This window comes from Abramis brama, assembly GCF_963993115.1.
Source record: "Abramis brama genome assembly, chromosome: 1".
NCBI classification, from domain to species: domain Eukaryota; kingdom Metazoa; phylum Chordata; class Actinopteri; order Cypriniformes; family Leuciscidae; genus Abramis; species Abramis brama.
The window spans coordinates 10037934-10053534 of NC_139963.1; the positions used below are offsets into that span (position 1 = coordinate 10037934).

The 15601-nt window shown below is 37.2% G+C and overlaps 1 protein-coding gene across 1 annotated transcript in view; it reads left to right on the forward strand.

Annotated features, from left to right (window-relative positions):
• mosmoa (modulator of smoothened a) overlaps positions 1-14603 on the forward strand; it is a 36549-nt gene extending 21946 nt beyond the window's left edge. The window contains exon 3 of the mRNA XM_084124121.1: positions 13284-14603. Within this exon, the coding sequence (XP_083980247.1) occupies positions 13284-13468 (185 nt within the window). The 3' untranslated portion in view covers positions 13469-14603. The remainder of the gene's footprint in view (positions 1-13283) is intronic.
• The last annotated feature ends 998 nt before the right edge of the window (positions 14604-15601 follow it).

Consider the following 15601-nt stretch of genomic DNA (forward strand, 5'->3'; position numbering starts at 1 on the left):
AATCCAACACGGAAGTGACTTAAACTGCAATTCATCGACTGGCCACTAGAGGCCGGCTCCAAAACAGAGTCAATCCCATAGACCCCCATGATAAAATGGCCAACTTTTTTATAAGCAGGAAAAAAAATTGTTTTCAGCCTGGTGCAAAAAGTGGTTTTGGCCTATAAAGCTAATTTTGCCCTTCATAAAAACTGTGAGGGGGGTGAATTTTTTTTATAACTTATCCATTTAAATTATATTAAGCCTTAAAGTTGTGCATAATTAAGGGCGTGGCCACTTGAGTGACAGGTGGATTGCCGCTGATGTCACTACTAGCCATTTGTCTGTTAGTGTCGCGTCAAGTCACCTCAGCTAATCCGCCTCTTTACCCATTTTCGTCTATCCGATAGCGCAGCCAAGATGGCGACGGCCGGCTCCGCCCACTTTGGGCTTCAATAATGCTCTTCAGAAACACTACGGGTGATGCCACGCACGCTACGTCCATATTTGTTTACAGTCTGTGGTTCCGGCAGCTAGTTCCCAGTGTGAACGGGTTTTTAGTGCCCGTGGGAACATGGCGTCACACACCGAAACCATTGATAGATCTTATCTAAAAACTTGTGAAACACTTGCGTAATTTACCTCAGTTGCACAAGTGTAAAATGCAGTATGTGGATTACAGTGCTCCTATTGTACCTATTTTGCAATCTTTGTTTTTCATATTGTTACATTTTCATGTTAATTTAATAAAAGTGGTAAAAGAAAGTAGTTAAATGTCTATGGGTAAAATAATGTCACTTTTTTTTATTATTTATTATTCTAGAGCAAATGCAAAAATACCAAAATCTACATCTTTACCCTTCATTCAGATATTATTACAAATTTGTTAAAGATTTTGTAAGCATGCTTTTCATTTTTGTTTATTTTTTGATTGCAGGACTCTCTGGTAGAAGAGATATTTTAAAAAGATAAAAAATAAAATTGTTGTGTTTGGAGTCAATTGTTTTATTTTTGACACAATGAAAAATGCCAAATTGTGCAGACATAAATTTTGGCCAGGCAAAGAAATTATCGCATGCAAAAAACAAGAAAAAAAAAATATTAATAACTGATTATATTGTAGTGAATCTTTTTTTTCCCTGTGAGCTTTTTGATTTTTATTTATTTTATATTTGCATGGTAAAAAAAACAAAACAAAAAACAAAACATGCCTATTTGCTTATTTTGCCAAACAATTTTGATAGATAAATACCTTAAACAAGTGTAGGGTTTTGTTTTCCCTCATATTTAAAAAAAAAACAAATTATATATATAAAATATATATATAATGACCCTATAAGTTTGAAAATCCTCATATTTTTGTACTCTAATTGAACTTTTAGGGGGTCAATAAAAAACAAAACAAATATCCCCATGGACATCACTTTTGGCCATTACTGTATATCGATTATCGTCAACATTGGATATCAAATTGTAGGTATATCATCCAGCCCTACCAGTGATCTGAATCAGGCCAGTTGCATAACATAGCCATTATGTTAAGACTAAGTCTAAAGAACTAGTATGATCAACTAGAAGTTAGTTAGGGGTAATCAGTCTTACTGTTCGGTGTCAAACCAATCTACGTTTTTATGTTACTGACTTTAAAAAGTTATTAACAGTCTTAAAGAATAAAATTGGATGACTAACTTGTAAGACTAGTCTTAACAGTTTATGCAACTGGCCACAGAATTGCAAAAATTTGTCTTCAACTAACACTTTCCAGTATTGAAATGTCTGGCTGCTCACTTTTTTCCCAACTACACATGCTGTGCAAAGACTTTTTTTATTTATTTTTTTTATCGGTCATAGTAGACCGACATAAATAAAATTAATTAAAATAACGACACAGGAGTCTCTACAAATGGTTCTGTAGAGAAAGCTGAAAATGTGTATAGACTTTCCATTGCAAAAGAAGAAGTATGGATTATTTCCCAGACACATGCACTTGACAAAATATTAGTTTTACCCTATCAAATGAGGTGTCGGTTCCCCGCTGTGGGGAATACGCATAACAGCGACCGACGTACAGTGAGATAGATGATCTCTGTGGTTTGGGCTCGAGGTGTTGTGTGTCTGTCCAGCATGTGTGGAGCATCTGTTGTGTTCGCTCACTGGAGACACTATTAACTTTCTTCCCTCTGTTCTTCAAGCTGGTTCACAGATCCCGTGTGTATCCTATAAAGAAGCCCTTCAATTTAAACTTCCTCTCAGGATACGAGGCGTTCAAGGGTAAAGTGGGAAATGGCTATAGTTAACAGTGCCGCAGATTCATCACCTTAATAATATAATGTCACCAAGCCGAATTGCTGTTGCTAAGGTGTTCGGAAAGTTTTTTTAGGACATGTGGTCACTAGGGTGTTGGCAGGGTTTTTAGAACTTTGCTATGTGGTTGCTATGGCGTATCTAGGTTGTTGCTTATAGAGTGTAACATTCTGGTTTCAGAAGTAAAAACTCTATAGAGAAATTGTTTTTTAACAATAACTACTTATTAAACTTTAAAGACAGACCTACTAATGAGTTTTGAGGTAAAATAATTGTTTAACCCTTTAGAACCTGAAGCTGAAATAGGTCGTTTTCACCCTTTTTAACTACAATTCTAACACAATGTGCTATTTTCAAGTGCAAAGTGTCATTTTTTTCTTTCAATAAATTACAGTTATTGAGCATTATTGTGTGTGGCGAGTTTGTAAATATAATTTAAATAGACACAAAAAAAAAAACCTGCTCAATTTTTCCCAACTACGCTGAGTTTGCACAACTAAACGTGTGCAAAGACTTCTTTTTTTTTTAATCGGTCATAGTAGACCGACATAAATAAAATTAATAAATAACGACACAGGAGTCTCTACAAATGGTTCTGTTGGAAAGATTGGCTGAAAATGTGTATAGACTTTCCACTGCAAAAAAAAAAAAAACTGGAATAAATGTACTGGTTTTTATATAGAAAAACCCAGAAAAAAAATCATGAATGAAAAGCTGCCGTCATTTGCTGACAGAAAGCATGAAATTACCGTAATAAGCCTTATATTGCCGAAAAGAGCAATTTTAGGATTATTTTGATGTGCAAATGTTTGTAAAGTTACTTGGTTGGATGTGTCTGTGAGAATGAATTGATGATAGATAAAAAAAAAAAAACAGACATAAATTACCATAAAATAAATGCACAGAAAATTCCACCAATCAGAGTCACAGCGAGCAAGTTTGCACCAAAAGAGCTGTTTAGCTCCGCCCACTCCCATGATGCACTGCAAATAAGGTAACCGAGTCTGTCTAGTGATGCGGTCAAAATACTTCAATATATGTATTTTGCAATAAACTTTAAATATATTGTTTCTATAGATGTTATAAACACCTTTAAATTAATTGTTTTTTTGTTTTGTTTTGTTTTTTTACCATCCTTTAATTCATTTGTCATTTGAAGTGATTCTTTGGATTAGTTCTTTCCCTCTTAGTTCACTAAGTGTTTTCACATTATTTTTTGTTTCAAATAAAAGTTGGTAATTTTGTGGATCGCCTTGTAGCTGGTTGGCTTGTTTCGTGGCTTATAACACTACTAAATTAAATTATTATTATTTTTATTTTTGTTTTTTTATGCCTATGGGAAAAATGGAAGGAAAAAATATGACTGAAACCAATGCAATGCCACTATAAAAAGTGGGCGGGACTAAAGCCCGCTGTTGTTCAGAAGTTCCCACCGCGAGTCTCTGTGATATTCGAGATATGGCTCCAGTTACTCCTTCAGTCCCAAGTCTATAAAATTTTAATCACCATTTAATTGCCTGCCAAATTAAGAAAACAAAAACCATCTGAGGTAAACACATACCTCTCCTGAACACGCCCGGATGCCTTGAGCTATTTGTGAGTGTATTAAACAAAAGCTATTTTTAATTGGGCACAAAACTTCAGATTAGCTCCTGATTATCTCTGTCATCTCTGTTGTGCAATCAAAAGCCCAAAATGTATAATCGGCTCTCTAGTGTGTCATAATAGCCAAGTACAGTGTGATTATGAAATGGTCTTTGGCAGAGAGATGCTGTTGAAAGTCGTTTTCGCTGAGATTTGCATACGTAGTGGCATGGTTGCCGTGGTAACAGGAAAGAAATAGTCCCAATTGTCCAGGCTCCGCTTTAGCGTCTCTGAACCTCGGTGAGTCACTTGTCTTTTTCTATCGCTGTGTGTGTGTGTGTGTGTCTGTGGGCGGTAGTTATGGCGTTTAAAAGAGCAACAGCTCCTTAACTAGAACAGCTCCACAGGCTGGGATCATAACCTCCTCCATCAGGGTCACGTTTGAAGACTGGCGGTTTAGCTAAATAGCGCAGGATTGATACGCCACAAAACACAGATATTTCATAATGATGCTAATGGTTGAAAACTCTCTAGATAGGATCTCTGATCTCCATCTTTTTGCTGTTTTTTTTTCTTTCTTTTTTCTCAATGTAGGGAAAACATGAATGTTTAAAAATGTTTTAATTTTAGCGATTATTTTAAAGTGTGACAAACCGACTAATACCACAAAACCTGACAAATCACCAGTTCCCACCAAAAAATAACGTCACTTGCTGAAAGAAGGAACTTGACTGTTGATATGTTAAAGGGATTTTAAAGACTAACAGGATGTGGAGTGATATTGAGCACGTATTCCCAATATTCCCAGCCATGTTTTGCTTGAAACATTTCAGCTAGAGAAGGAAAAAAAGAAGAAACACTGAATATTTTAAAAGTACCAGTGTTTTACCGTCAGCAGCACTCATGGACACTGCTAAACAATTTGCATTTCTGCTCAATACAAAGCTGTAAAATCTCACCTGTATTTACAAAATTGTCATAATGACAAAACAACTAACATGATTTGTAACAAAAATAGTGAATATTGTTGGGCCGCCCCCTAATATTCGACTAAACGTTAGTTGACGAGAAGAGGCTTAGTTGACCAAAACTTTATTAGGCTAGTCGGTTTAGGATGCGATGAAGTCACGCAGTCAGATCGTTAACGTGGTACCGTGGTAATGTCTTGTGGTAATTACAGTGTAATTGAACATTTTGGCCGATACCGATAATTCTTTATATTTGACAGCCGATAACCGATATATTGGCTGATAAATGTAAATCCAATTTTTTACATCATTTTTGAGAGCCTAATTACAAAAAAAACCCAAAAGTCTCACCATTAAAATCCATGTCCCAAACATTTGTGTTTTATGTAGATTTTATTTACAAATTTTATGTAGCCGATATGACAGACTTGAACTTTTTTTCTCCAATCATATTTCAAGCAACTCATAATCATCAGGTTGAACAGTGCGCATCTGAAATTTAATAGATGGGACAAATTTTCTTATTGGGTCATTAACATTAAAAATGAACCGATATCAGCCAATACCGATATGGTGGCCGATATATTGCGCATCTCTATTTGGCTATCATCCATCGACCTCAAATATGGCTTATCATTTGAAACATGCAACTTAAATTGAAACATGCAACTTAAATTGGCCACTCGCTCTAACGTTAATCTAGATAAATGTGCATAAATGTATTGTTAGGCGCATATTCCAGTGTTTGCTGTGCGGGGAGTGGAAGCTAAAGTATAGCGCGCTTCGTGACATGGATGCTCCAGCGCAAATACTTGCATTTTTCCAGACAACAGCGGAAACATCTTAAATACATTTTTTTTTTTGGACAAACAGATAAGAGTTAGACATCATTGTAAACTGAAGGGTCTACTTTTATTTGTGTAAACTCACAATAAAAAAAAAAAGAAAACTTGCTTTTGTAAAATAAAGAGAACAAACAGGATGCGCTTTCTGCCCTCTCGGTCTCCGTGAACTATAGCGTGTCACAAAAATCAACCCGAAACTCAACGAATACTTGCCTCACAGACATGAGAAATATATCTATAGAAAGCTTGAAATATCCACTTTTAAACAAACAAATTCAAGTAGAAAACAAACACTCTCTGATTATGTAATGAAAAGTGTCATTCTCATTTTTACAGCTGACACTGACTCGGAAAACACTAGTTTATTATAAAACAATCAAAATGTCGTCTTGCCATTTTTTTCCGACACATTCATAATCAGTACTTTTGCCGGTGGTTTGCAGCAACCTTTATGCGTGGTGCTTGAGTGCGGCTACACACATATATATATTAGTGGTTATATATATATATATATTAGTGGTGCACGATATATCGGCCGTCGATATGGTCATTTTTTTACACATCGGTATCGTTCCGATGTCAAAATATGGCCGATGTGAACAGGCCGATATTTGACGTGTGAAGTTGAAGATGAAGTTGATGATGCTGACTCGCGATCTTTGCAGTAGTGAATGCGCCTGAGAGAAATACGCATTTCATACAGATGACATAAGCAGAGAACAGTCTGTTTTCTTGAAATAGACATTTCAAGCTTTCTGTATGTCTCAGGTCTGTGAGGCACGTAGGTTTCGTTTCATTTATGAGACGCGCTCCAGGTTCACGCACCGTCGTCTCCGTGTCCTGATTAAATATTTTCTACTATATTTATTAAATCCAGGCAATTGGTTGATGAAACATTGATCAAAATTAAGATACAATTAATACAAAACGAAATTAAATTTAAATACAGGCTTTGTGCTTTCTGTTTGAGGTCTCTGTGAAAGTTTTAAAGCAGTCTTTTAGTGCCGCTTTCAGAGCGCTCACGTCCATAACGGAGAACTGTCCCGTCGGTAACATTGTTAACGCAGTCCAGTGCGACTTATGTTTTTTTCCTCTTCATTTTTGACTGATCGTTTTTTGACTCGTAGATATTTGAATATATTGCTTGATATTTGATACCCGTTCGAATTTGATTTTTCTCAAAAGTGACAGCACATGTGATTTGTGGATTACTGATAAGCGCGAGTGGAGAAACAGGCGTTTATTTATTCATTCTCAGTGTTGAGAAACGTAGCCTTCATGTGTTACGTTATTGTGTTAATAATAACTAAAGTAGCCTACCTAATTATGTTACATATTTATTTTGTATGAAAACTAGCGCGTTCGTTACTTAGGCCTATGGATTAAAAAGTAGGCTACCATTGTATCAGTGCTGCGCGAGCTCTCTCTCTCCCAAACACAGATGCACGCACACAGAGAGAGAAGATCATTGTAAAATGAAAAATTGGCGGGCTAAGTTTAAATTTTGTTCTTGCTTGTTTGTTTTTTTCTGTCAAAATGTCAGAAAGCATTTTGTATTATCCATCCGTGTTTTTAAAATTCGTTAAATGACGGACGTTTTACTGTTAACACAGCCCATATGTCGGATTCGTCTTATAGCCTACTTATTATTTTTAGAATAAGTGATTTTGCTATTATTGGACTCCTGTCTATTCATTGTCAACTGTTTTCTATAAATATGTTTGTATTGGCTATAGGCATGTGCCGGTATCACATTTTCATGCTGCGATTAATTGAGTGATCTTTTATCACGGTATACGGTATTATCACGATATTTTAATTGCACATGAGAAACAGATGGATTGGGGGGGATGTAAAAAAATAAATAAAACTTGCATCACAAGGTGTAATTGTGATTGTCAAAACATTTGGTAACTAAACTGAATTTTATTAAGTTTAGTGACAACATGTTACAATGATTACATGGTACAATGACTGGTAGGCTACTGTTTGTATTGCTTAACACAAATTTAATGATTTCAATTCAATACTTGGGATTTGATTTAAATCTTGATTCAATATTGACTAATTTTGGATAAATATTAGGAAGGCTACAGTAGATGGCCCACATGTTTTTGTTTTTTTTTCATGAAAAAAAAAAAATCGCACATAATGCTATGTAACCACATAGAGCCCTATCAGCTGGTATTATTAAAGGTTACAAATAACTAATTAAATCAAATATAATGTGGTTTTCATTATAATAACAATTATGTAACTTGACACAAGTAAAAATATAATAAATATGTAAAAAAGTGCAGTGCACATATTCAGCAAAATACTCCTCTTTATCTATTTGTTTTAGTCATCTAACATGCTGCTGGTCATTAAATGGTTTAAATGTAACGTTCTGTGACACAATTGTTCTCCTGTTTCATATCAAAAGTAACCTGCTCTGTCTTGTTTGACCGTCTTCGTGTCCTCTTTGCTCCGCGATTTTTCTCTGCGTGAGAAAACGGATGTGTGGCGTGAGCGTGTGAAGAGTCTCGCGCTGAATGCGTCGAGTTGGCAGCTCTGCTTTTAGAAGCGGGATGGATCCGGATAGATCGGCGGCGGCGTTCCTCCTTCCACCATGCTGCTTCTCCATGTGAGGACTGTTTACATTAGACTAGAAGTGCGCACCGGCCGCATGCTTATACACGTGGCGATTGTTTACATCAGAGTGCGCAAGTGTTTCGCGCAGCATATACGCAGTGTTTGTTTAAGCGGTTGATGGAAAATAAGCTATAATGCGCGTTTTAAAAATCTAAATTCGGATCTATTATTTTTCACGGTATTTTGAAGTGCCCGCGATAACAATATCGTGCATATTCATTACCGCGATTTATCGCATTACCCAATACCGGCACATGTCTAATTGGCTAACATTTATTCAGTTAATGCGTGTCCTGTTTAAAATGTGCAATGTTCAAACCCAAAGACAGCACGTCACAAATAGAAGCCCTTTTCCCTGTGGTATTTTTTTAGTATCATATTTGGATATTGGAATAATAAATTAAGTAGCCTATCCTATACACAATGTTCCTATGTTTTTTTTTTTATACTGTTTTCTAGGGGTTTCTTAATTTTAGACAAGTTGACCAGCACACATTATATGCAATGCAATATAATGCATGTGTGTTTTGGAAAATAGATTTTTATTTGATTATCATAAAAATGTGTTTTCTATACAGAGATATATCGACATCGGTAAATATCGGTATCGGCCATAACAGCAATATTAATATCGGTTATCGGTATCGGCCACAATTTTCACATCGGTGCATCATATATGTATATATGTATATATGTATGTATATATATATATATATATATATATATATATATATATATATATATATATGTGTATATGTGTATATGTGTATATATAATATTAAAGGCTCATTATGGTTTAGCATTCCCACCAGTATAGATTTAAGTTATTAAATAAAATAAAAATGTGTGATTAGTCGAATAATGGCTTAAACAAATGACTAGTAGTCCATTGGAAACATCTTTAGTTGAGGACAGCCTTAGATTATTGTATCCAATATATTAAGACACGTGTGGTGTAAGTGGGACATGCAAATCTGCATGGCAAAAATAACCTGCAAATATTGTAAAAGCTTGTTTTAGATCTGATGTACGTTCACGTTGTGTCCACGCTGTAGTGTTGGAAGGCCTGTGTGTAGTCCGTTTAAAGCGGAGTGTTTGGGCTCCAGGTGGGGTTAACACAGGTGTCTGGGCTAAAGCTGCCCCTGGCCTCAAGCCACCCGAACCTGAAAGAGCAGCTTTGTGTGACGAACACAAGCCCCCTGTGTCCCGCGCACCACGCCCAGCTCCACCAGGTTACGCTCGCGGCCCGGCGTCTGCTGTCGGGTCCACAGCTGTGGCTTCAGCATATGGCAGACGTAAACATTAGCTTCTGTCTGCTCAGGCTTCTGGCTTAACCAGGATGCACTGCTGGACAACATTAAATAAGAAGAAAGTAAAACAGAGAGAGCCTTCATAACCCATGCTTTGAGGTCGTTGATGTAACATTGGTTCATTTGGAGTTTCAAGGCTGGCGTACTGTTAGAATAAGAGTATTTTGTGTACGAGTCTATATGATATATTACAGGCAAAATTGTATATGAATAGTGTATTATTTCAATCAGTTATTGGCTGTAATGTAAAAAAAAAAAAAAATTTAACACTTTACAATAAGGTTCATTGGTTAACATTAGTTAACTTCCTTAGTTAACAAGAACTAAGAATGGACAATACTTCAGCATTTATTAATCTTAGTTAATATTAATTTCAACATTTACTAACACATTAAAATCAAAGGTTGTATTTGTTAACATTAGTTAATGCACTGTGAACTAACATGAACAGCTGTATTTAAATTTTATTAATTGTATTTATTATTAACTAACATCAACAAAGATTAATAAATTCTGTAACAAATGTATCGCTCATTGTTAGTTCATGTTAGATAATACATTAATGTTAGGCCTAACTAATGAACCAAAATAATGTTCAGCTATTGGTAGAGACAAAATTTTGTGCGCATCGCTTCCAGAAAAAGAAAAAGTTTCTTTTTTGTTCATGTATGAGTTAATTGTATACAGTATAGCTCAAAACTAACACTTAGGGGCACTTACACGACACCGTTTACAACTTTTTATGTGTGTTGGCCGTTCGTTTACACGACAGCGGCGTTTTGGGTGCCTGAAAACGCAACGTTTTGAAAACGTGTTGTAAACAACAAAACTGCGAATCTCTGAAGACGATGACGTCGTGCACATGCGTATTACGTGTTCAGTCTACATTGTTTCATCGCCATCTACTGGCCTGGCAGCAGAATACAGCGTTATTTTTTTTTGTCGTTTTCATGGATCCCTGTGAATAGAGATCGTTTTTTTTACAATGGAGTCTGTATGCGGAAAACTCAGAGGAAAAACTTCTCAGTTTTAAGCGTATCATTGTTGTGTAGACGTACCCTTAAAATATAAATGATGAATCATTAAGCTTTGTGGTGCCAGATTGTAGGTAATCCAAATGCGTTTCTGTATCCTTCGATCCAACAGCAGAAATAAACTCTTAGACAGATCCGCTAGCAACATAAATGTGTCAGGGCCAAAGCCTTTTTCTATTTCCACTCTATCCATTCAATTAATATTTTCTTCATTGTGCTCAAAAAAGCACCTCACCTCTTTTCATGGAACATGTTGTTCTTTTTTTAACAGCATGAACAGAATGGAGACCACAGCAGGAAGTGCCTTATTTTTTACTCTTTGCTGAGGGCATGACCTTTTGTCCACAGCCTAGTTACCATTCATCTCCTTAACCCGCTCCTTTGTGTGCGTCTAAGAGCCGAGGCCGACTAAAGTGGTTTATGCAATAATTGTTCAAAGGCAGAAGCTTAATGCCGACACGCACAGATCAGTGCACTTCTTCTCTCAGGGTCGTCATGTTTAATTGCAGCGCTGTGTTCTGCTGAAAGATGCTATTATCTTGCTTATATGAGCACCGAGATTGAGCCGAGACTGCACTCAGGCATCTATTAGCAGTGTCTGTTTTTCTCTGGCTAAAAGCTTTTCTGCCAGGCTGACGTGAACCCATGCTGAGTGATATCAGGGGGTCAGGGGGGAGGTCTGGTGTAAACGTGACGGGCCAGAGGGTTTGAAGGGTTAATGATTGGGAATAGACATTCCTGGACTTTGCTGTTGTCAACATGTTTTTTTCCCCCCTCTGCAATCTTAATTAGGGGTCGAGCATCCATACGGTGAAGAGTTTAGGCAGGGTTTATCATAGGGCTGGGAGATATGCAAAAAAAAAATAAAAAATGGTTTTCCCCAAATTGATTGACATTTTCCATATTGAACATAGAGGGTTCATTAATTACATTTTAGAATATCGTTTTTTTAACCAAAAAAACGGAAACTTTTAATTGTGCAAACATGCTTTTACTGCCGTACAATAGGAGTTTGGTTGCCTTTTAACTTCTTAAAGTAGGGTAGAGGTAAGAAAAAAGAAAACAAAAAGTTCACTGTTAGGTAAAATAAAGTTCAAACAATATAAACTATGCACTGGTTTTACAGCTATGAAATGATTGAGGTAGAAATTTGAGTAAAAAGTGCAAAATGTGAACTTTATGCCACACAGATTAAAAATGGACCGCATTTTCGTGCTCTCTGTGTTGTCGCTGGGATGGAAGAGGTTTGTTGCGTTTCCCGTCTTGGTTGGAACCGACTGACGACATGTTTTGCACACCATCTGGCCCGGACCAACACGTTTTTCCATTTCACTGCGCTACTTTTCCATTGCATTTCTATGTAAACACGCTAGATGGACGTGTATGACCGTTGTGTTCGCATCTTTTGCAGAGTCTCTCGCATGACACTGCGGTCTAAAAACACGGTGCTCAAGTTAAAAACTTCAACTTTTAAAAAAGAACTTGACAAAAGAGTAACTTTTGTCTCGAGTTTGCAGTTTTTTTGTTGGTTGTTGTTTTTGTTTTTTTTACCGACCTTCGTTTTTAAACCGCAAAAATGTGTTATGTTTTTAATAATCGGCCCTTAACCTGTGCTATTTTTTATTTTTTTTAAGAAACCCGAACCAGTTCCATATAATGTACGTTGTTACCTTTTTTTTTTCTTTTTTTTTTTCTTTTTTTTTACACAATTTCCTCGCAGGCTCCCCTACACTGACTGGCTGCTGTGTGATAAACGTATATGGTAATCCATTTCAGGTAAAAATATCCAGAGCTTATCATCAATATAAATTTTATCGTGATCTTGAAATGATCTGGTTTATCACCCAGCCCCAGTTTATCATTCATGGTGTCACTTTTGGGGAGGGGATCAGCCACCAACAGTACAAATGTGAATTTTCATTTCACAATATCACATATCTCAGCACTGTTATTGTGGAGAGATAAATTGTTCGTTGTTAGACACTCGTAGTGTACCACCTAATTAGTACATGATGTTACACTTAACTAGATTTTTGTCTCTGTTAATTTTAGTAAAAAAAGAAATATCTTCAAATCAAACCTCAAAAAAGTTATCAAATGGACTTTTCTTAATCTACTATTAAAGTAGGGCTGCAACAACTAATCCATAAAATCGATTATTGTCAAAATAATCGACAACAAATTTGAATATTGACTTTCTTAATGTTCTTGCGCTTGCAATTCATGAAACACAGAAGGAACATGAAAGGATTGAGTCTCCAGGAAACTTGAAGGCTAAAAACAAAACACACTAAAATCGTTGTGACATTCACCGTTTTCCCTAATTTTATACCGGGAATAAAATAGTTGTGAATACAGTGTGAATTAGCCATATGGTACTGCTTTGGTGAATTACGTCCTGCTGGTCAAAAATTGGAAATAATGATGTAAACAGTTTTTTTTCCTAAATGTATTATTCCCTTATTCTATGGACAAAAAATTTGTCTTTTCCAGCCATTGTTGTCTTTTCCCTGTAATTGCTGCATTTTTTAACCACCCCACCCTTAATTTGTCCTAATTATTGTATTTGTGTAAATTCTTCTTTTTGTCCTGATAATAACGCTTGCTTTTCTTTCTCTTTTGCAGTGATCTTGTTTTGTATGGCCGCCCTCATATTCCCAATAGGATTCTACATCAATGAAGTAGGAGGACAACCGTACAAATTACCCAACAACACAGTGGTGGGCTCCTCTTACGTACTGTTCGTCCTCTCCATCTTCTTCACAATAGTGGGGCTCCTGTTTGCGGGAAAAGTCTGTCTTCCTGGCTGAGGGGACGGTCCCAGCTGGGACAAGCTGGGGTGTTCAACGTGAAACGGAAAGAACCGGCACTCATCGAGAAGGGGCGACGACAGGGGATGGTGTTATATGGTATAATAACTCATTAAACTGCAAAACTAATAAGACGATTACTGCACACACTACATGCGAGTGCGTCCGACCACATGCTCCCCTTCGCCCAACCTGTGCTTAGTTAAACCTGTGCTGTCTTTATGTTGCACCTTTGAGTTTCGACCCAAAGGATCTGGGCGTTGAAGTACACAGGCCCATCTGGAAAGGACTGAGTGCATCCACAGCGGCTGCTTCCAGTACTACCTTACTTTGGAGTATAGTTCCGTTATCTTTGGTTCGTTTAGGTTTGGCAGAGCTTCACGCACATGTATGCGCTCCGCCTTTGTGCGGAAAAATGACATATAATGGTGGAGAATGCGGGCACAGACACATTGGGCCGGAGGCTCAGTCCATTGGGAGGGGTCACAATGGGACTCCCCGCATTCTCTCTAAGAGCTCTCCAGGACGCTGCACTGTTACAAAAGAGGGAAAACGGTAAAAGGGAACAGTATTAAGAACATTTTTGCTCGGCACGACACGAGGCAAGCGCTCCGGGACTGCCGGTCAGGACCCTGCAAGGCTGTGCCTCGCTGTTTAAACCACGCTCCGATATTTCTCTGAATCTGACGTCATACCAAAAGAAACTCCCGCCTGTCCTCGCTCGACTACGGGCCGAGTTCTGTAGAGTCACAGGCGGATTGTGTTTGTGCTTTGACTTTATACCTGTTCATCTCTTCTTTGTTTTTGGTCTCTGGATTTGCAGAGCCATTTACTTGTTTGGTTTGATTTGCTAATGTGCCATAAACCTGTTTTTGTTGTATGAATGAGGGCATGGGTTCCGTTTCAGAGGAGCACTGTGCGGTATTAGCCATTTCAGTAGGTCAAGCACTACACAAACGAACTCCTTACCTCATTATTTAGCGATTTTAAGTTTAATTTTTGTCCCCTCACCAAGACAAAATGTGTGCCCTGTAAGTTATGTTCTGCCTTGATCACGGACGTTTCATTAAAATGCTGCGATTTATTTATCTGACACTGAATAAAAGGAGCTCGAGAATGTGTGCTTGTTACAGTATCAACCCTGTTATTGTTTTGATTTTGAAGCGCTCCCCGTTTGTCGGAAAGCAAATGTACCATGTAAAAGTGTCTTTACAGTGGAACGAAATCACAACTGTGTTTTATTTATGATGGATGTGTGATATGAAGGTTACATTTTGCCCACAAGTTGTTTTTTTGTTTTTTTAATGAAATCTCCTTTTAAAGGGATACTCCACTTTTTTTGGAAATAGGCTCATTTTACAACTCCCCCAGAGTTAAACAGTTGAGTTTTACCGTTTTCAAATCCATTCAGCCGAACTCCGGGTCTGGCGGTACCACTTTTAGCATAGCTTAGCATAGATCATTGAATCGGACAGGACCATTAGCATCTCTCTAAAAAAAATGACCAAAGAGTTTAGATATTTTTCCCATTTAAAACTTGACTCTTCTGTAGTTACATCGTGTACTAAGACCGACGGAATTCTCATTCCTTTCTCATTACTTTGCTGCCGTACCATGGGTCCAGCAGGCGTAATGATATGACGCAGCGCCTGAAAATAGTCGCCCCTTAGTCTACCGAGCAGGGGACTATTTTCATGGTACGGCAGCAAAGTTTCTTGATTATTACGCAGGAATGAGAATTCCGTCGGTCTTAGTACACGATGTAACTACAGAAGAGTCAAGTTTTAAATGGGAAAAATATCAAAACTCTTTGGTCATTTTTTTTTGAGAGAGATGCTAATGGTCTTGTACGATTCAATGATCTATGCTAAGCTATGCTAAAAGTGGTACCACCAGACCCGGAGTTCTGCTGAATGGATTCGAAAACGGTAAAACTCAACTGTTTAACTCTGGGGGAGTTGTAAAATGAGCCTATTTCCAAAAAAAAAAGTGGAGTATCCCTTTAAGTGTGTTTCGGTTTTATTTGAATGTGCTTTTCTGTTCAATCCATTTGTTGGAAGGTCATATGCTCAGTCGCCTTTACATTCTTTACTAAATTAATTTCATTAATGCTTCGAAAGACTGCACTTTCCT